The 22,467-nt window shown below is 39.3% G+C and overlaps 1 protein-coding gene across 1 annotated transcript in view; it reads right to left on the bottom strand.

The window, feature by feature from the left end:
- Positions 1-6,097: 6,097 nt before the first annotated feature.
- LOC119498246 (macrophage mannose receptor 1-like) overlaps positions 6,098-22,467 on the bottom strand; it is a 33,420-nt gene continuing 17,050 nt past the window's right edge. The window contains exons 16-32 of the mRNA XM_037786926.1: positions 21,722-21,760; positions 19,788-19,951; positions 19,605-19,666; positions 19,159-19,259; positions 17,596-17,738; positions 16,638-16,743; positions 15,877-16,004; positions 15,683-15,715; positions 14,957-14,998; positions 14,117-14,219; positions 12,335-12,564; positions 11,941-12,106; positions 10,211-10,378; positions 10,005-10,121; positions 8,904-9,062; positions 6,837-6,872; positions 6,098-6,734 (exon numbers count right to left, since the gene is read on the bottom strand). Coding sequence (XP_037642854.1) covers positions 6,481-6,734; positions 6,837-6,872; positions 8,904-9,062; positions 10,005-10,121; positions 10,211-10,378; positions 11,941-12,106; positions 12,335-12,564; positions 14,117-14,219; positions 14,957-14,998; positions 15,683-15,715; positions 15,877-16,004; positions 16,638-16,743; positions 17,596-17,738; positions 19,159-19,259; positions 19,605-19,666; positions 19,788-19,951; positions 21,722-21,760 — 2,051 coding nt within the window. The 3' untranslated portion in view covers positions 6,098-6,480. The remainder of the gene's footprint in view (positions 6,735-6,836; positions 6,873-8,903; positions 9,063-10,004; positions 10,122-10,210; positions 10,379-11,940; positions 12,107-12,334; positions 12,565-14,116; positions 14,220-14,956; positions 14,999-15,682; positions 15,716-15,876; positions 16,005-16,637; positions 16,744-17,595; positions 17,739-19,158; positions 19,260-19,604; positions 19,667-19,787; positions 19,952-21,721; positions 21,761-22,467) is intronic.

The following is a 22,467-nucleotide window of genomic DNA, read 5'->3' as shown; positions in this document are numbered from 1 at the left end:
GCCGCGGTATCGAGGTCACCTGCCCGAACCAATGGCAATCCGAACACGGCTGCAGCTTGTCAGTGAGAGAGAATCACAGCTGCCAATCATGACGTCTCACCCCCTTTTCATAGCATCGAATAACTAATTAAAACCAAACTTATCAGAAAAATGAACACTTGAAAACACACATCAGCATGATAAGAACTACTTAAAATGACAGAAACCATCTTTGGGAAAAATGTATTTGACGCGTACTTTGACTTTTTATTTTGGCCCATATCCCATCCACTACGCGGGCTTTATGGCCTGTACTGCAGCCTGCAACCAGGGTGCAACTGAGATGTTTTCGCTTCACTTTTGGGAAGCTGTCATGTTGTCCCTCATTATGTACAGTCTATGGCACCGTAACTTACTTTCCACCGCTGGTGTAGATGTTAAAGGGACTGTTTGTAAGAATCAGAAATGCTTTTTAACAGCGACATCTGTGGCCGTTAAGTCAACGAAAGTCAGCGTCGGGCTCGCACTTGCTCGCTCTAAATAGACATGAACGAGCATCGCTCAAAACATTGAGGCGACACACGTCAGCTAAAATCAGAATATCACTCTATATTTCACCTGCTTGGCAGTAATGTTAGCTGACCAGACGAAGGTCTCTCCATGAATCACTGCTCATCTTAGTGTTGGCTTTTCCTGCTTCAGCCTCACGACCGCGGCCGGAGGGAGACACCGGCACCTGGTCGGAGACGATAACGTTGCTCGCTGCGGAGCCCCGTCACTTCACAAGACACGGAAAACCTCTGTTGGTCTGGAGGAGCTGCAGCAGTTATTTCTGCAAAAACGTCCACTTTACATTCACTAGATATTCTCAGAGCTAAACTAACTCTTCTGCAGTGTATAGTGTGCGCGCATGCAGGTGAGGTGGAGCGAGCTGAGTGAAGGCAGGCAGGCAGAGGAGCAGAGGAGCAGAGTACAGCACAGACTCCGGCCCTGGAGATCAAAGCTACGGTCTCTCCGCGTCCTCCGCCCGCGGCCAACACTGTTTAACAGACGGGCTTCACTAGATATAACTTTGCGGTTTTGGTGCTTCCGTGTAGTTTGTGTTGGAGTCTCGTCTGAACAGCGTAGACACACGCGAGCGCACACTGGACACCGACCCGGTGATTTATACGTGTAAGAGGTTACAAACAGTCCCTTTAAACATACTAGCTGTTTCCCCTGTTTACAGTCCATGTGCTAAGCTAAAATTGTTAAAATTAAATGAGTCCATGATATGAGTGAGTGAACAAAACAAAGTAGCCTATACTGAATTTTCGTATTTATGACCATAAAATTACAGCTTGTTTCGTATTTTGTTTTCACAGTATTTTCAAGCCCCCCGCCAAATGTTGATAAGCAACCCAAATTTCATCCACCAGCCAGTCCAACGTTATTTTTTTCCAGGTCCAATTTAATCAAAAGTAGCTCAATTGGGGGGAAACTAACCCGAATCTGGCAACCCCGCCTTTCACTGGACTTCTTTATGTGTGAAACAGCGCCCCCCCTGATGTAACGGCTGGTGAATGTGTGGACAAAGATGGTATTGCACTCTGAGCGAAGTCTCCTACTGAAGTGACCACAGGTGAGTTTAGTAACATTAACGTGGAGTCACACCGCTGTGAAGACAGTCTTTGGCCTAGCAACAAAAAATTGTTAAGTAATTTAATGTTAAACTTAACAAGTTGGCTAGCTAGCAGCGATGGAGAAAGGAGCAACAACGGCGACAGTTGAACAAAATATGGCATGGATACTTCATCTCCATGACAGAAAGGAGAATGGACTTTCGTCGTCAAATAACGTGAGTCAGTCACAACTTGTATCTGTCTGTCTCTCACTGTTAATCTGAATGCGCTGTTTCTTTCTTAAAATGTCTCTCCGTGGATGTCTGTGTGTATTAAACCCCTAGCTGTTAGCTGTATTTTTGGTGATGTCATTGGGGTTATATTATGTGCTGTGCAGACTGGACTATGTCAGCCTGTGGTGTTTTGAATAGTTTGGGAATTTCTCAATGTTTTGCATTTATTGGTTGGTTCAGCCACCTGTTGACAAAAAGTCAAACATTCAATGTCGATGCCCATGGGTTGGTCTTTTAATCGTTTTAATTCAAATCTTAGGAGTTACCTGGGTTTCTACACAGTCATGTACAGTAGCTTCATTGATGATGAAATGCAGTGGTGATACACTGTCTTCACTCATACTGTGGTCCAGAAGGAACATGTTATAATTTTGCTTTGTTTAAAGTCTATTAGATATTTCACAATCCTGGCAAGCGTAGTAGATTAAAGTAAAATATGGTATGTACCAATGAATTATATCCATCCATCCATCCATCCACAAATTCCCCCTGTACATACAATCAATCAATCAATCAATCAATCAATACATTCTTAGTAGTCATAAAATATCCAATTAAACGATTTTCAAAAATATCCAATTGCGATTATTTTGATATTGCAATGGCAATAGATTTATAATATTAGAGGGTATGATTATTTTTACTTTATTATTTTTTCATTGAAAAACATATTAACATGATTATGGTGTGATTTTTGCGGGGATCTGTATTCGGTCACCAGTTGTTCAGCGTACGTCAATGCATATGTCATATTTTTTAACCAAACAAAAACCAGTGTCCTAGTTAGTTAGTCGAAATGGGGAATCTGTTGAGAAAGAATTACTTTTGAATGTTTATTGCAGAAGAAATCAGAAAATCCTCCAGTTGTTTGAAGGAGATGTTTTCACAGCACTATCAAATAGATAATAGAGAGGGAATTATGACCTGTTTAACTTTCTAACATTACCTCTAAGCAGCTTATAATATATCATTAAAATTATTAAGATTTGAATATATTATTATTATTATTATTAATATTTAAATAAAAATACAATAATTCATTTCATAATCATTTGAACTGTGTATTTTTATGCAAATAACAACAAGAGATAACAATAACAAAGTAAAAGGATAACATTTAGAATTTGTTACGGTTTACACTGACATTGGGAAGGTTGAAAATTATTTTTTGGGATGGTTCCTGGGCAGTGGTGAAAAAAGTTAGTCTGGTGTCTTGGCAGAAATTGGCAGGTCAGACTTTAATAAAAAGAAAAACGGAAATCGGTATTGGCCAAAGAAATTGCAATCGTTGCATCTCTAGTAGGGGTGTCACAATTTCTTTTCTAAATTGGAAAATCCATCGAAACTAGCTTCCAATTTCGACCATCGAAATCAAAAGCAGGATCGGTGATTCACCAAGTAATATTATTTTCTATCCGCCCCCGCCTACTTGCATGCGTCCGAAGGAAAAAAAACAAAAACACTTCAACCACGACACAGTGGATCTTACTGGTAGCCTGCAGCTGTACTTTCAGACACAATGGCCACTACCGAAGTCGAAGATGACGGAGAAACAACAGAACTGGAAAATCTTCCTGCTTCCCTAAAGTCACTGGTGTGGTGACATTTTGCTTTCCCGTCTAATTTGCCTTCTAATGTAAACAACAAACGTGTTATTGACAGAAAAACTACAGTTTTCTAGGCTGCAAAAGTTTTAGAAACTACAGCAACCAAAGAGAACGGTGCTCATCGAACTGTGGTGGCACTATCTCTAATCGATTGTGTGTCTATATTGCTTTGTACAGTAAAGTGGGGTTTATGCTTGCTGTAGTGTAAAGCATATAGGCGCCGACCGGGATTTCCTGTTGCATTCAGGTGTGCCTTGTAAACTCCAGCTTTAGCTGCCTGCAAGTTGACCAATAGTATCAACTGTTGAAATGAGTTATTGTTATTACGGCCTCAGTGTGGCACATTCCAAAAACATATCACAAGTTAAGCCTGTCTTTTTAAAGAAGAATTTGAAAGTTTTAATGACAGTTGTCGGGGCATAAAAACAATGATCAATTGATCTTTAAGATTCAAGACTCCATAGTCTAACAATGGCAAGTTTAAATTGAAAATCAAATCGAATCATGGATTTGGAGAATCGTGACACCCCTAATCTCTAGTATTGGGACATCCCATGTCTGCAAAATATGAAATACAAAAAGTAAAACCGCAGTCACCTTGACATTAAACAGTAGCAGATACAATAATTAACACGGGAGACACACACTGACACATGGTAAACGACACAACAGTCTCACATAAAAAGTAGAGTGCACATCTACAAAATTTCACAAAAAACGACAAAATTAAAAATTAGAATACTGTACCGTCTGAAGCCAAGCATTGTAATGTTTGGATGAGAAGCACAAAGGCTGTACAAGTTATCTTCATTGTTAGTATTCTTCTCAGGTGTCCAACAGCTGAAGACTTTATCCATGCATTGCCCACAAAGGATTTCAGAGTTGTGTGAATGATTGTCGAAAGTCAATCTTTATAGTACTGACACATCCTGTCTCATCATGTGGTCATGCCTTTTTTTTTTTGTCTAGTCAGACTTTTTTTCTAAAATGCTTTACTTCCGACTTGTATCTGTTTTTGTTTTTTTTACTGGGACCCAAATGCTGATATTTGCATATTTGGCTGCTTCATTGTCATCCTCAGAACACAAAAGCACGTAGATGTGTTTCCTGTTGCATAATAAATAACAGACGATGTTGGAAACAAGAAGTGCTAGTATTATGCTCCTGTAACTGACCTTTTAAAGGCTGGAGTTAGACCGTAAATAGTTTTTCTCCATTTTTGGGTTCAGGATTTTATGGGCGGGCCTGAAACGGCCTGAAATCATGGTGTGTTGCATGCAGCGGTGCTGTGTTTGTAGTGCCTAACAAGCTCCCCAGCTACAACGATAAGCCGATGCACAAACAGGCGCAAAACAGACAACTGATTCCCCAGTTCACCCATCTGGGAGAGTTAGCAGCCACGACGCTGCGTGTATTGTCATGGAGACATGCAGCCACTTTCCCATTAAAAGTCTCCACGGCTAGTTGCGAGGTGTTCAGCTTTGCATAACGTTAGCGAGTGCCCGACAGACCGTGTGTGTTTGTGTGTGTGCTACGTTCACAGCTACAGCGCCGCTGACAACCTCATACACACTCAGACTCCTATGGAGCTGAGAGCGAAACAGTAAAATAAAGCAGATGTTTGAAAGTACAAACCGGGAAGTAGGAGATTCTGTTAGAGGCTACACAAGTACTGAGAGCTGAACACACAATGTCTTTCTCTCTGGTATCCTTCAAGCTTGTTTGAGGGGGTTTCTAAATTGCAAGCTGCTAAACTCAAACAAGGTACAAGTATGTACGTAAAAGGGTACAAATGCTGGCTTTATACCCTAGTAGGGTGTGTGAATATTGCAAAAGACGAAATTAGCACACATGCTGTCCTTAGCACACATGCTGTCCACTGAGCAGATAGCTAAGAGAATAGGGAATTGTTATTTATTTCTAGCTTCATTTATTTATGCTTTGTAACTGACAAACTAAATAATAAAAGAAAGTTATAATGCATTCATTCTCTGTATGTATTTGTTCATGTTTAACAAAGGGTTTAATCTGAGCCAGGACATACAACAAAGATAGTAATCATATCACATCCAGACATGGTCAGTAGTAAATGGCTGTTAAATAATAATTATATAAATTTTTTTATCACGCTGGTATCAGATTGGTACTCGGTATTGGCCGATACTGCAAGTTCAGGTATCGTAACATCTCTATTGGCCATAGCTCAAGAATTCATATGCTAATTATGACAATTTCACACAAAAGTCTAATAGGATTAAGTGAAGACTGTTTTGGACAGACATGGATGTAGACTGCAACTTGACTGGTTGGCGGAGGCATACAACCACGAGGCGCTAATTCTAGTTGAAAAGATTGTTGTGTTCAAAGAGGAAATTACTTCTGTGAACGTGAGAAGTGAGCTGTGGGAACACTGGTGTTGAGTAAGAGGTCAAAAAGTAAACAGGTGAGATGTGCTTGTAATAATTGCTTAGTAGACAAAGCAATTAGGAAACATCGAAATTATTCTGTGTTTCAGCATAATTCTGCCTCTGGACTCTGACTCTGTCTGACACTTTTGCTCATTTGTATGTGTATCATGTAACTGTAAGCAGGATGAAATACAGTAACAATAATCATGTCTGATATATTTATTACTTTGTTTTAATGTTATTTAGACATTACACCACATGACTTTACACCACAGCAGATCTGTAGCAAATAGCAAAATATACAGCATTATCCTAACACTTATAAGAAGGTAAAAAAAAATGTGTGTAGAATTGTTCAATCAGTCTCTTCTTAGTCATTACAAAATATATGATTTAATATAATTTCAAACAATCACTCCAAATAAAACAAGCTACAGTCTAAATTGCTTTGCCCATTTGCCAACTCTATTGAAGCTCCTCCCATTTCAGAACAGACTGAAATCATTGGCCATGCAAAAGAGAAAGCCACCAACCATGAGCCCTCAATAGAGCATGTGTCCCATTAGTTTCTGATGTTTTCTGTCTTTTTGAATCATACAGTTATAATAGGCTCAGGGCTCTCTTCCTCTGCATTCTCTACCAGATTATTGGTTTCAACCACATAAGGCTGTGACTGCTCATTGCTGAAGAAGAGTGGGTTGTCAAAGGTGGTTAACTTGTCAGGGATGGGTAAACGATGAGCAGACTTCTTGTAGAGGAGAAAGTAGGCAATGAATGCTCCTATGGCAATCCCAGAAATGACCACCACAACTGCCAAAACTATGTGGCTACGGGGATGGTCAAATACTGCACAGATAGAAAAAGTAGATGATGATCAGCCAAAAGAATTTAGTCACAATTTTGCAATACAATTACAAACAATAAAGAAGGTTAAAAGGTGTTACTTACTAGTAGTTGGTGATGGTGATGGCGCTGGTGGTAATACTAGAAAAAAAAGAAGGGAAATGTGACAATTGTACACCAAAATCAGACTACACGATATTAGTCTAATAATGGCCCAACCTGACAGACAGAAACAAACATGAGCATTGGCCGTTACAACTGCTTCTTTTTCACATGTAGTGCGTCATTGTGGAAGACAACCAACGCGGTATTGAGGTCCCGCCCACGTACCCGCCTGAGCCAATCACGAGCCAAGTAAGGCCGCAGCTTGCTAATGTAAAACACCTAGCTGCTACATTAACACCACGGTAGCTGTTTGGCCAGACAGACACAACAGCTAACCATAGTATCTCTATAACTATATTTATGATCATATGACACGTTCTATTACACAGACTGATGACGGTTATGGAAGGCAGGGTCTGAAATTAGCACCCGACAAATGTGGGTGAATTGTTGTCAGTGGCGGGTGAAATTGTCAGGCCATCCGCCACTTTGGCAGGCAGGGAAAATGCTGGGGATGGTATTAGAGAATTGGTTCTTGTTGAGAACTAGTTGTCCTGTTCCTTGGCATCTCATGCCTCCGTTACTATCGATTCCTCTCATTGATGCTTTCCGAAAGTTACACATGCACAATGACACAACAGCATACACACGCTGTATCATGATTAAGTTTGGGACCGGAGTCATGGCGTAGAGGAAAAAAAGTGCACAAAAGTATGACGCTACGACTACTAAACCTGAGGGGCTCACCCTGTTGTTTCCCTGATAATGCTACACTGTAAACAACAAATCTGTGTTGAAATCAACAGGAGGAGAGTTAGTAACGTTACCTGTTAGCAGCCGGTGGGCAGCACAGTCCTGCTTGGTTAAATAATGGAGCTACTAACGTTAACGGAGGTGTCATTGAGTTATGAGGCGTTCAAGCTCTGTTCAGTAAAAATGTGTATTGGGTTAAGGTAACTTACAATGTTATCATAATGTGTTGAAATGTAATTTCATAAAATTTGGTGAGAAACTTGAATAAATCCAGTTGTTTGAAGGAGATGTTTTCAAAGCAATATAAAATAGATAATAGAGAGAAAATTATGACCTGTTTAACTTCTTAACACTTAAAACATTATTAAAACTACTAATGCCAAGATATATATTAGCAAATAGCAAATATAAAAATAATTTTATAATAATAATAGCAAATATTTAAATAATCATTTGAATTGTGTGTTTTTATGCAAATAACCATTATAGATGACAATAGCAAAGTAGAGTACAGTACTGTGTACTGTAATTTGAACTCTGTAATTTACCATGCTTACAATGTTTTTATGTCAAATATATTGAACATTAAATGACATCAGATCTAAAATGTTATTCTTTCATTTAGCGCATAGATGTAAAAAGTGGCAGATACAATTTCTGAGTGGCAGACACAAAACAAAATACTTGCCTGCCACAGTGGCAGGCAGTGAAAAAAGTTCATTTCAGACCCTGATGGAAAGTTAAAGTTACATCTCCTCTCTCTTACAATTCCCGAGCCTCCAGCTCCGCGACTACTTCAATCAGCAGCTGTCAATCACAGATGTGATTCATGACGTCTCACCCCCCTTTTTATAGCATCAAATAACTAAATAAACCAAACGTATCAGAAAAATGAACACTTGAACATACATCAGCATGATGTGAACTACCTAAAATGACCGAATCCATCTTTGGGAAAAATTTATTTGACATGTCCCATCCGCTAACATGGAGGGGGCGGGATTTATGGCCTATACTGCAACCAGCAGGGGGCGATCAAGATCATGTTGGCTTCGCTTTTGGGGAGCTATCATGTCATCCATCTTTATATATAGTCTATGGTTGGAATAGTGGTCAATCCCTGGCACATTGTCAAGCACTTACATGCTTCACTCAAGTCTTAAAGACAGAAAGCTATGATTAATCAAGCCCTAACATGTAGTACAGTATGTCATGTCTCTCGGCCAAGTCAAAAATATTGCGTAGTCCGATCTTGGCATTATAAAAAACATCATTATGATTCAAACTCAGTCCATATAGGAATAATTATTTTACCTTTGGGTGTTTTGCAGATGTATGGTCTAGGATACCACTTACTGCCCGTATTCCATGTCCCGTCTGAAGCACTAATCCCTCCGTAGCTGCGATGATCAGGTAGATCTTCAGCCCAGTTAGTGAAGTCCATGACTGTTTTGTCCAACCACAACCACTCCCCTGGAGATGAAAATATTTTTTTCAGTGTGTTGTTTCTCATTTAATCTCTTTTTGTTACTCTGCAGAAAACAATAGCCACACGTTGTAAACAATATAAATTAATTGTGAGAAGGAATACTTAATAAATATCTTTTATATATATTTTAAAACAATTTCATTTTTTCTTTTCAAAATAACCTTAGATGTATATATAATAAGGCTGTCAAAATGAGTGAAGATACTGCCTTCATATGAAACTAGAAAACCTCAGGAATCTATTGGCACACATGTCATACTAGGTTGCCGGAAAGGAGGCAAATAACGCTCCAAAGTTATGCTGAATTTTGGCGAGGAAAAACTGGCATGGCAATTTTCAAAGGGGTCCCTTGACCTCTGACCTTAAGATATGTGAATGAAAATGGGTTCTGTGGGTACCCACGTGTATCCCCTTTACAGACATGCCCACTTTATGATAATCAAATGCAGGTTTGGGGCAAGTCATAGTCAAGTCAGCACACTGACACACTAACAGCTGTTGTTGCCTGTTTGGCTTGAGTTTGCCATATTTTTTTATGCTAAATGCAGTATATACCTGTGAGGGTTTCTGGACAATATTTTTCATTGTTTTGTGTTGTTAATTGATTTCCAATAATATATTTATATATATATATACATACATTTGCATAAAGCAAGTATATTTTCCCACCTTCATGTTGATAAGAGTAATAAATACTTGAACATTTTTTGAACAGATTAAAAATGTGCGATTAATTGTGATTATTTGTGATTACCTATGGACAGTCATGCGATTAATCGTGATTAAATATTTAATCGATTGACAGCCCTAATATATAATTTTCTTCATCAGCTGTTCACCAGGCATAGTTTTTCTCTTTATATAGTCTTTACTCTCTGTGTAGCTGAATATGACTTTTCATGAAAGAACAAATAATGTGACCGTACCTTTGTGAGTTTGAAACAAGCCGATCCAGAAACTGTCGTGGCTGTCTTCGAATGTTTTTGCATTGCTTTGAATGAATTCTTGCTCAAAGGGATCTTCAATACTGGCTAGTGATCCACCTTCACAAAACAAAATCAAAGTCCTTAGTGAAAGCTACATGCATTTTAGTGCCTAAAATTATTTTAGACCATCAACAAAAAGGACTTACCATGTTTTCCACATTCAACAGATGCATCTGCCCACGATCTTACTTCTGTGAAAAATGCGTAACAGTAACCTTTAAATGGTAGCCAGAAGTAATTCTTGGCTGTGTGTAATGTATCTGGGTTTTCAGGGCAAGCTCCTGGAAAACCACTTGGCTCTGTTGGTGGTACATCTGTGAATGAGAGAGACATTGATGACACAGGGATCAACTAATTAGATCTTTTTATACTTTCAATCCAGTGCATTGAAATTGGTACTTAGAGTATTGAACGATATTTTATAGAAAAAACAACAACACACTGTCACATCTAAAAGCATACTGTACAAAGGTAAAAGTCTACAATCCATATAATTAACATTTTCTGAACAGTGATTAAAGTGAAAACCGTATGATATTGAAATAATGTTCCAAACAGATAAGCACAGGAGGTATTTTGACATTTAAGGAATAATAACTTAATGTTCAGACATGTTGGCATTTAGGATGAGGTGTACATACATTTATTAAAATTAGGGCTGTCAAAGTTAACGGGATAACGTGTTAACGCAAATTTATTTTAACGCCACTAATTACTTTAACGCATTAACGCAATCAATATTTTTGAGGTTGCAGTTAGCTCAATTTTAAAGCTAGAGTGAAGATACCGGCATCATAAGAAACTAGAAAAACCTGAGAAAACCACTGGTACCAACCATGTCATACTAGCCATGACGAAAAACTGTCATGGCCATTTTCAAAGGGGTGAAAATGGGTTCTATGGGTAACAACGAGTCTCCCCTTTACAAACATGCCCACTTTATGATAATCACATGCAGTTTAGGGCAAGTCATAGTCAAGTCAGCACACTGACACACTGACAGCTGTTGTTGACTGTTGGGCTTCAGTTTGCCATGTTATCATTTGAACATATTTTTTATGATAAATGCAGTACCTGTGAGGGTTTCTGGACAATATTTGTCATTGTTTTGTGTTGTTAATTTATTTCCAATAATAAATACACCGATCAGCCATAACATTAAGACCACTGACAGGTGAAGTGAATAACATTAATTATCTCGTTACAATGGCAGCTGGCAGTTGGTGGGATATATTAGCCAGCAAGTGAACATTTTGAACTTTGAACTTTGTGTTGGAAGCAGAAAAAATGGACAAGCGTAAGGATGTGAGCGACTTTGACGAGGGTCAAATTGTGATGGTTAGATGAATGGGTCAGAGCATCTCCAAAACTGCAGCTCTTGTGGGATGTTCCCGGTTTGCAGTGGTCAGGACCTACCAAAAGTGGTCCAAGGAAGGAAAACTGGTGAACCGGCGATAGGGTCAGACCCAAAGCTCATTGATGCACGTGGGGAGCGAAGGCTGGCCCGTGTTGTCCGATCAAATAGAAGAGCTACTGTAGCTCAAATCCGATAGAAAGGTGTCAGAACACACAGTGCATCGTAGTTTGTTGCGTATGGGGCTGCGTAGCCGCAGACCGGTCAGGATGCTGACCTAATGTTATGGCTGATCGGTGTATAGCCACACATTTGCATAAAGAAAGCATATTTGCTCACTCCCATGTTGATAAGAGTATTAAATACTTGACAAATCTCCCTTTAAGGTACATTTTGAACAGATAAAAAATGTGTGATTAGTTTGCGATTAATCATGGACAATCATGTGATTAATCACGATTAAATATTTTAATTGATTGACAGCCCTAATTAAAATGAATATTAGTCTGGTATTTGACGTACCTGTAGACTTCATACAAACACTCTTCATGGTCTGCTTGCAGTCAGCGGCCTTCCATTTTCCATCCACATCCACGTAGACACAAGATTTGTTCCTGCTTGGTTCACCACTACCCCAGTGAGAAAAGCTCATGTGCCAGCCATCAATATATCTGAAATACCCTTTGGTCTGAAAGCAAAGATTGATCAGACTGCATTCAACTTTATTATTCAACATTTTTTTTTTTTTAAATAATCTGCAATCTCAGATTTTTCTACCAATGCATGATGAACTTTTTTCACATCATTCAGCATGGATGTCAATTTTTTTTTTTTTTTACAGTAGTCAGTAGTTAAAAGCGAGAGGTTAGATGTGTTACTTTGCTATGTGCTATTTTAGAGGTCTTCAGCACTGTACCTGCATTTTGTTCAGTCCAATCCACAGAGGAGTTTTGAGATTCATAGCCAGCAGCTCAACATAGGCCTGTGACCACTCGTTACGCAGGCTAGCCAGGTTGGCACCATCACCTTCACAGTGCTCTTTGGCTGCATCCCAGTTCATTTGTTGAGTAACAAGCTTGATAGAGTCATTCAATATTTTGATATCACTAGAAATTGTTGGTTCAGGGGAGTCTGGGAGATATTTATCTGTTTAGGATGAGAAATTAGATTGGAAACAAATTTCGTTTTTCAATTCATCTTAAGGTCAAGAGCTCTGTTGTATAGACGATTAGCGACCCCATGAAATGAAAGAAACATTTCCCACTTTTAATTGTTCATTTACCTCTTGTTATATGCCATATAGATGTAAAAAACCCAGTATCAGAGTATTTTTACATCAAAATCCCTGTCTTTTCTCTTCCTCTAAATGGTTTCAAATGTTCATCCTGACTCATACTGCACTCGGTGGCGTTTACAAAAATTCATCCAACCAAAAGAGACTTTGGGCGATGAGCTAGCCAATCGTTTGTGGATTAAATCAATATACTGTACGTTCTTTGATCGAAGTAGCTAACAGATCAATATGGAGAGAGAAAGGAAGAGATTTTTTGGGATATCAGTGGTCAAAAAACGGCGTTTTCATTTCCAAAACAATGTGGCCGTGGTCTAATTCATTCAAGCAAAACATTACCTATTTTCTACTGACTTGTGTCACTGCAGCGCAGCAGTACATGTAGTGAACATCCACCGGGATGTGGCGACGCGAAACAACCGGTGGTGTTTTGCCGTGCCGCATTGTTGCGAACACCTTTGACTTCCCTCCCCTTTCTCCCTGCTGTTCTCCCGGAGTTTTAATTCCTACGATTCCCTCCAAGTCCCTCCACCCAGTCACATTTCAAAATCCATCCACTATATTTATTAGAAACAGCCAAGTGTCACTGCTGTTTATGATCATGGGTTTTAAATTACGTAATTATTCCACATGTTTGTCAGTTGTGTCTAAACACAGCGCGAGACAGACAAGTATAGTATAGTTAACAGCATAGGAGCAGAATTGCTTGTTGAGCGGCGCGAAGAAATGTGCAACGATTAACATAGCGTGGCGCCTTCGGCGCTTCCGTTCCCAATGTGAACCTGCTGTTCAGTATGTAGGCGCCGACAGGGACGTCATGGTGCATTCAGATGTGCCTCGTAAACACTGAGAAACTCTCGTTATTGTTGTAAAGTACATCCATCCACTCCTGCCATTCAGTGGATCTTCTATTTGTTGAAAGTGTAAATGACAGTTGTCAGGATATAAAAACAATGATTTTTACAAATCATTACTCCATAGTCTAACAATGGCATGTTTAAATCGAATCGAATTGTGACCTTTGGTCGGCTATGGCTCAGAGGGTAGGGCAGGTCAATACCCGGCTGCTCCGGGTCACATGTCGATGTGTCCGTGAGCAAGACACTTAACCCCAAAATTTGGGTTTGTGAATCGGTGTGTGAATGAGTATTTAGATTAGATCCTGATGGGCAAAGTTGGCACCTAAGCAGCCTCTGCCATCAGTGTATGAATGGGTGAATGCTGACATGTAGTGTAAAGCGCTTTGAGTGGTCGGACGACTAGAAAAGCGCTATGTAAATGCAAGTCCATTTACCATTGACCTTAAAAAAATTGAATCATGCATTTGGAGAATCGTGACATCCCTAATACTAACGTAAAGCCATTTTTTTAGACCACATATGTCCAAGATAAAGGTCAGAGGCTCACCAACATTTCGAAGACAAATAAATCCATTGGTGTCACTGCAGACCTTTGGTACCCATTTCCCAATACCAAGGGAAGGATTAGTATTGATCACAGCACACTGTTTCTGGGGATGTACAGAGAGAGAGAATAGTGAGGAAAGAGAACTCGGTCAGGAACTAATGTACAGTGGCATGATAATACATTTTCTTTTTAGAAATACAGCATATCTCTAATAGCAATCATAGTATGTTCATGTTTAATGAAGGCCTACTATCCCATGGAAAAAAAGAAACGGCAGAAAACGTTTGCTGCCCCCTCTTAATAGAAATTATGTCATTGAGGACGTCTCATTCATATACTATAGACATAGGTCAATCTTGCATCAACAGATATAAACAAAAATGTACAAATATAAATTGATTACAGTGTCATCTGAAGACAGTAGTACAGTAATCCCAATGTTCAGTGTGAGGGTCTGTTGCAGAACAATTTTAATTTCTTTAAATAAGTATAGTGTCATTGTATTTTAATTCCTGTCCAATCAGTGTTGATGGTAAATGTAGTCAATTGAAGAAATAAATTCCTCAATGCATGCTATATTGACCGAAAAAGCTGAGTTCTCCTGCTCACAGAGCTGTGCTGGCAGTGCCTACATGTACCAGGGTGCATTGCACGTGAGCTTCTGACGCCTGGAGGGTCCCCGCCGTTAAGTTGTTAGCTGTTAAGATCTTGAGTTGTTACAGTGTAATGTAAAATGTGATCGTCTGATTGTTACAAAACAATTGTTACTGTAATTTTTCTCCAAGTCATGACAAAATAAGTGGTATCTCACTCTACAGTCAAGTTTGAAAAACTTCTTACCTGTTCCTGTTCGCGCATTTGTTGAAAATATCTAAGAAACATCTGCAATGTAAAACCAGATATTTGAAACTTGCATAAATACTAAAATAAATAATAGAATTTTTTTTTTTTTTCTTGACCAGGGGTGTAACGGTACACAGAAGTGATGGTTCATTTCATAACCTGGTTTAGGAGTCACGGTCCGGTGTGTGTTCATTCAGCGAGAAAAAAACACGTTATTTTTCTGTTCAGATACCTTTCTGTTCATTTATTTTGACCAGACAGTAGTGCAAGTGTCAAAGACAGACAAAATCCTCTTGCTGGGGACTGAGGTAGCATTTTGCCCAATGGCAAATTTGGTTAACTTTTTTCATCATAAAAATAAGGGACATTTCAAACACTTCTGTATTGCACTGTACAAACACTTTCTCAAAAGGCAAAAAGGTCAAAATAGGCCAATCAGTTTGTTGCGCTAACCTCAGTAAATGTTGCTGACGGCGTACAGCTTTAAGTTTCCGGGCGGAACTTGCGCTTGAGAACTTTGGTTCCACATTACATGCGTCAATCTACACACCGTGTCTTCTGCGTACGGCTGCGTGCACTGGACCGTGACTCCCCTAACCGTGATGGTTGGCATAAATACACGAACCGTTGCAGCCCTAGTCTTCACATTAGTGAAAATAGATTGTGCCTACTTGATGTATACTAGGCTACATTGTTAGGCCTCAAGTAAAATTTTAATGTTACCCGATATGAATCATAATGTATTCTCAGGAGTCTCTAAAATGGAGAAAAAGACAATGGAGAAACAAAGTGTCACATTTTTATACACACACAACCACACACACACACACACAAACACACACACAAATTATCCGAAGTGCTACACACAACCCACTTGCATCACATTATAAAGCACAATTCGGATTCGGTCCACTTACTTCTAAATTCAAGTTGTTATATTGCCTCGGCCGCCCATCAGTCCAAAAAAATCCAGATGAATATGTATTGTGAAAACCAATCCAAAGGTCTGTAGTAGGTGTGTCAGCCATTTGATTCATTAAAAACACTGAAAATTTAACAGATAATGATTTAACGATCAGATATTTGCATGGACGTTTTTTTCCCCTCCAGTTTAACCCTAAATATAGACGTGCATAGATTTCTCATTGTTTGTACATCCTTGTTGACTATACTAGACCCCTGCAGAGTCCGACCTGTGCTGTTTGGCTCTTTGTTTTTTTCTGTACTTTTGGAGGTGCACTGTAGTACGCCTGTTTCTGACATGTAGGTCTACTGTAAACTGGGCAACAACAGAAATCAGTGGCATTCACAGTTAACCTCATTAGAAAGAGCACAGAGCTCTGGCAAAGGATTTGTTTTTTTTCAAACCAGTTTAGTTTTGGTGAACAGCACCTCTAGAGGCCGCTAGCAGAGCTTTAGATTTGTTTTACATTGTATAAACATTAGTAACTTAAGCATTTTAAAACTTTATCTTTAATAAAACAGTTTTGTACTAAGTGATTATTGAGCCTCCAGCCTCACAACCTTCACAATCCCTCCATTTGAATCAGTCGTCAAGTATGAAAGAAATAAAAGTATCAAATGTATCAAATAAATGGATCAATGAACAGAAGAAGTTCAGAAGATCAGTGGATATTTTACCAGGAAAAAAACAAACAAAAAAAACTGTGAAACAAACCTTCCACATGTCTTGAGGGAATAGAGACCAAGTTTCCACCCATATCTTGGCAATGTTTCCTCCCTCCATCCCATGTTAAATTCCGGTCTCTAATGATGTTGTAACACTAGAGGTGAGGAATGATAAATTGATTTACAACTGAAAATACAACCACTCAAATATTGTCCTAGTTGTAGAGTGCTACAGGAATGAGTCTTAAAACCCGGAAATTAGTTAGTATTTTAGCTCTACTGGTTCCCTCATCTGGAAGTCAATGGTTTTTTTGAATGGGGCTTTAGTTAGATGCTTGAAATAAGATCTGTGGTTAACACAAGCCCAAGAGATTTTAAAGTTTCGATCTACTAAATAAAATAGATCAATACATACCCCACTCGTACATTTTGAAGCCTTTATTTGTCTTAAAAAAGACATTTGCTAACAAGCGGCTAAATGAGACTACTAAACGTCATCACGCCGACTTGTCCGCCTTTACCGCCTCGTTGTGTATACTCGCGCTCATGCTACCCTGGTGTAGTTTGTTTATAGCGTAACGTTAGCTTGATGTTCATTTGTGAAAATTCTCTTGCTGAACAAAACGTGTAAGTATCATAAACGTTTGTTTGCCACAGAGCTTATTTTCTGCAATAATCCAAAACCCAATGGAAAATCCCATTGGGTTTTTGTCGAGGGATTCGACAATTCGACAATTCTTACTTCCTGGTATGCCTAAAAAAATGTGTCATCCCTGGAGCACTCTATTACATCGATCACAATTTCACATTACAAAGCAGCTCAATGTGACATCTCAAAAGAGCATTAGATAAAAATGTGTAACAAAAAAGATCTATGTTTAAAAGACAGTGTTGTTCAATCACAGGCCAATGTCATTTCAAGCAACAATAATTTAATTCTGTCCTACATTAGTTTTATACCCATCCTTTCAACACAACTCGTTTAAAAGCTTAAAGTGACCTCTGACCTTAGACTTGAATTTTTTCCAGGGGAGTAGGCAGCCACCTGTAGGGGCATCTGTGGGTTGCACAGTGGTGTTGGCAGGTGGTGAGCCACCGCGTTTACAAATGGACCTAAACTCATGCCCACAATTATAATCATGCCAGAACCCTGTGAACCAATCCAAGACATGGAAATCAATACATAAGCAAATACAATGTGCTTTTTGAAATTCAACATCAAATAAGGGGTTAAAGTTATAATCCTTAAGATTTTCACGAAAGCAAACCCCCTTTTTGATGCTATTATTGGTGAGCATTTTATATGCAATAGCCATTCAATGTATTCACTTCCAGTAATTACCTATCTACTGTGTTTTTATTATTAGTGGCGGAGTCTTCCGTTCCAGCGCTACATTCAAATCAACTTAAGAACGAGGAATTCGGGCGCCCATATAACAAGGCTAAGTCCTAACCGTGGCGGCCAGGGTTCAAATACGACCTGCGGCCATATCCGCATGTCGCCCCCTGTCTCCCCCTTTCTAAACTGTCCACTATCGTATCAATAAAGGTTGGCAATGCCAAAAAAAATATCTTTAAAAAAAAAAAATTAAAAAACTGAGGGATTCATCTAGCGCAATTTTATCTAATTGATAGCCTCACTGTCCGCAGTCTTTACACTGTCTTAAAAGTCCAGTGTGTAGGATCTGGTGGTATCTAGCAGTGAGGTGAGGAGATTGCAACCAACTGAAGCCTCTCCCATGTGCCAAGCGTATTGGAGAGCTATGGTGGCCAACGCAAAAACATGAATGGTCCTCTCTAGAGCCATTTGTTGTAAGAGTAGCATATGTCATTTGGAGCAGAGCCAGTGCGTGGAGTGTGTGTGGAAGTGGGAAGTGAGAGGTGAAGCAAGAAAAGAGAGCGGCGGCAATGGGAGCGAGTAAAGTTATGGACTCCAAGCCAAGCAAGAAAAATTAACAGAGTTTGATTTGTCCGTTCTGAGCTACTGTAGAAACATAGTAGTGCAACATGGCGGACTCCGTGGAGAGGACCCACTCCCTATGTAGGTATGAAAGGCTCATTCTAAGTTAACGAAAACAAAACGATTCTTATCATCAGGTGATTAAACACTAAAGAAAAAAAATGTCTTAATATTATATACCATTTCTGCCAATAGATCCCCCTAACTGTTACACACAGGTCCTTTAAATGGCACATCCTACTACTGCTGCTTCACATTAAAAGCTTCAACTGGCAAAACACGGGGTGTATTGTGAAGCAGCCACAGGAAATGTAATGTATTTGTCAATGTGATTAGCACTTATCCTTCACCAAAAGTGCGCCTGCAGTACAAAACAACGGCCATTTTCAGCGTTATTGTCAGCATATCAATGTAAATGGTAATGGAACAAAAAGGTCTTCTTCATTAAAACAAGGGGAATTTGTTTGGCTGCGCTGTAAACGGATGCACTAGTTGTATTTCCGGTAGCCACGGGTGTCGCCAGATCAACCAGGACTGAAGTCTTAAGGATTACAACTTTTGTCATTGGCGTGTGTGTCAGTGAAGGTAAATCATATTTCAGTTCACTCACCATTAGAAGGAAACATGACCGCACAGTTCTCATCATAATTCTTGAAATCAGGCTGACCTTCATTCCACTTTTGAAAGAACACTGGAGAACCATCCATCCACCTTAATGTCCACACAAGCAAATCAGTCGAAATTTTGTCAAGAACAACTCATTGTGAAATATTACTTTCATAATGACATAGTGATTCAAATCTAAGGGCTGGAACTGTGTTATGGTTGTTATTCTTCCAGGTTCAAATCTCAAAAAACAAGTAACATAATGATGCACACAATAATTCTGTACTGTCTAGAATGAAAGCTAAATTCAACAATAAACAATGTTACCGACGTATTTTTAACTGGTGACTGGTCATGTCATTTTTCTTAGGACTTCTTCTCTGTCTGATTTATTTATTTTTTTTATATTTTTGAGACTTTTTTTCTCATTTGTATTTAATTCATACTCACTCATATGTTCGATCAAGGTCTACTGTCAGGCCTATCCAGTAAGGGCTTACACTTGTGGACACCTACACACACAGATAGAGGCACACGGTAAAACCAGCAGTCGTTACACTGCAGTATGTACTGAAGCTAAATGCCATGGTTATTGCTTTAATTGTTTTATGTATTATAAAAATCGCTGCTTACCTGTTTCCACAAAAAGACACTTTCAGCTTCACTGTTGATAGATACCAAGTCACTATGCTTCTGTTGGCAGAAATTACGAGCTTCATCCATGGCCATTTGTTTTCTGTTAATATAATACTGAGTCCCATTCCGTTCTATCCACCCGTCCGACGTTATATTGTAGTCTGAAAACATGTTAGAAATATGTAATATATCAGCAGTTTAAATTCAAAGGCATGTAGCAGTTGAGGTCCACCCCACAGAGAAGTCACAGCTGCTGCATGGTAATGTCACCAAGCCCTTATACTTAAATTATCAGTCGTGGCTTTACATAATGAACAATTTATGTGAGTGTTTTGTGATATGCCACCTTAATTGTTAAGATATGGTTAGGTTTAGGCAACTAAGACCTAGTCAACAGGTACACCGGTATTTTTCCTCCTTTGTTCTAAAAAAAAAATCCCGTCCACACAAGCACGGTTTAAAAACAATCTCCGTCCAGATGAAAACACAAAAACACAATTGAAACGCTGTCAAAGCCAGTGGGCATTGAGGGTGTAATTCAGTTCTGGGGCCTTTGATCTATATGAGACAATATCATATATGTAATATATTTAAGAGTATTAAAGGCCCCGTCCAGTGTATTCTATGATATTTCATATTTACTTGAGTGATTTCCTGACTTAGTTGATATGTTTTGACAAATAACCTAATTTTGTGCTCAAAGTTTAAAAAAAATTAGGTTGTTGGTAAAACGGGAATAAGACGTATGACTATAGTAGAAACCGCAAGTCATACGTCATCCTCAAAGCTTACGCAGGCACATTCATGCTCGTTTGCGTCTGAGCAGCGGCAAACTGATTAATCTGTTCATCTGTCTGTCAGTTTGTCTTTCTAGTTAGTTAGCTAGTTATGTAATTAGCTAGCCAACCTTGCTGCATTAGCTAACTGAGGGTTTTCATTTTATTTTTATTTTCCTACCCCTTACTTTAGTGTGTTTATTTTCACTATGGCATTTGTGTGTGCAGTGAACGGGTGCAATCAACGCAGTGGATTAGTCGATACAAAATCCCACCGACAGAATTAACACAACACACAGACTGTCTCTCTCACTCGCTCTCTTCTTTACTATCTCCTTCTGCTGGAGATAAATTAACAGAAAGCAGCCATTACCGGAGGTTTACGGGCCTCTAAGAGGTCTGAAAAAAGGGAGCGCACGACTTTCAGCAACAGAAAACCAGAGAAAAGCCCCGTTGAAGAAATAAACGAATCGCAGTGCAGCCCAGTGTGGCATCGGTGCTGGGAGCTGAGGCGAGAGCTGCCGGTGCTGGTGGACTGTGCACCTCTAAAACATCACGAAACTGCATTTCAAACTGTGAACCACGGCAACATGTCTATCCGCCCTCTGGTGCACTGTGGCCAGCGTGCAGCAGTGCGGCTCCTCGGTGGAGCAGCAGCCAGACGGCCGCCTCGCCAGGAGGAGAAGACTAGGGATGTCACAAGAACCGATACTTCGGTACCAACACGGGACCAAAATTCAAAAAATGTGACGGTTGCCATGGTAATGAATTACGTATGACTATTAACCACACCCGCATTCTCTGTTTGAGAAAGAATGTTAACCAAAAAACAGGAAGTAAAACTGGCTGGAGGGGTCTTTAAATACTTGACAATGTGCGAAAAATGATCGATTGACAGCCCTAAGAAAAACACAAAAGAATTATCACCGACACTCAAACTGGAAAAAAAAAAACACAGACGGGGCGCTGTAATGAAACCAAGTTATAAAATATAATTTTTTTCAAAAGAGGGCACAGGACACGTAATTCACTGATTGAACCTGTATGATGTAGCAAAAAAAACAAACACGGAATTTCATTTCAGTTGTACTTAAACGATAAAAAATTTAAAAATAGTTTATTTCTATGTGGTCACATACATAATCGCCTACTTACCAGGAGCGACAGGGTCTGGAGGTGGCTTTGGAGTTGCTCCTGAAAGGACATAAAGTGAAGATAAATGTATTTAGAGAAGAGAATTAAGATGATAGTTGGCGCCTCCTGGTTGAAATTGCATTGCATTGCATACACCTGAACACAGTGCTCGAAGTGGGCCGGTACTCACCGGAAACCAGTACCGGCACTTCTTCATTTTACTTCTTGGCGTACCGTGACTTTTTCTTGAGCATTGGCACTTTTCAAAAGCTGCCGGTACTCTTTTCTGCCCTCTCCATATCAGGTTCTCTGGGAGATTCATAATGGCGATCCATAACGGCGCAGCGCCACCGTATTTGCACTGCGTCTCATAAGCCGTATGAACATAAAAACTATGTGGGGAACATCTGGACGAGCCGATGCACAGCAGAGGGGAGGCGAGGTGAGAATGATGGTGCTTTAATTTATCAATACAATGTTCATATCCTTTTTGTAAAGTAATTATTGAACCGTTCGTCATAACTTTTTTTAATTTGTCAACAAATATAATTAAAGAAACATTATTTAATAGTTTTCTGAAACTGCTCTTTTAGGGCAAACATTTCCAATTTTCAGACGAAGGCTTTTGGTATGTGTAAATAATAAAATAATCATTTAACTAGTAATAATAATTAGAGGTGGGGAAATAAAATTGATTCACCTATGTATCGCGATTTTTGAAATAGATTTTTTAATGCCAGAATCAACGGCAATTTTCTTCATTTGAG

Source organism: Sebastes umbrosus, chromosome 12 (assembly GCF_015220745.1).
Source record: "Sebastes umbrosus isolate fSebUmb1 chromosome 12, fSebUmb1.pri, whole genome shotgun sequence".
NCBI lineage: Eukaryota > Metazoa > Chordata > Actinopteri > Perciformes > Sebastidae > Sebastes > Sebastes umbrosus.
Note: the sequence above shows the minus strand (reverse complement) of the source record. Positions and strands in the feature narration are given on the sequence as shown.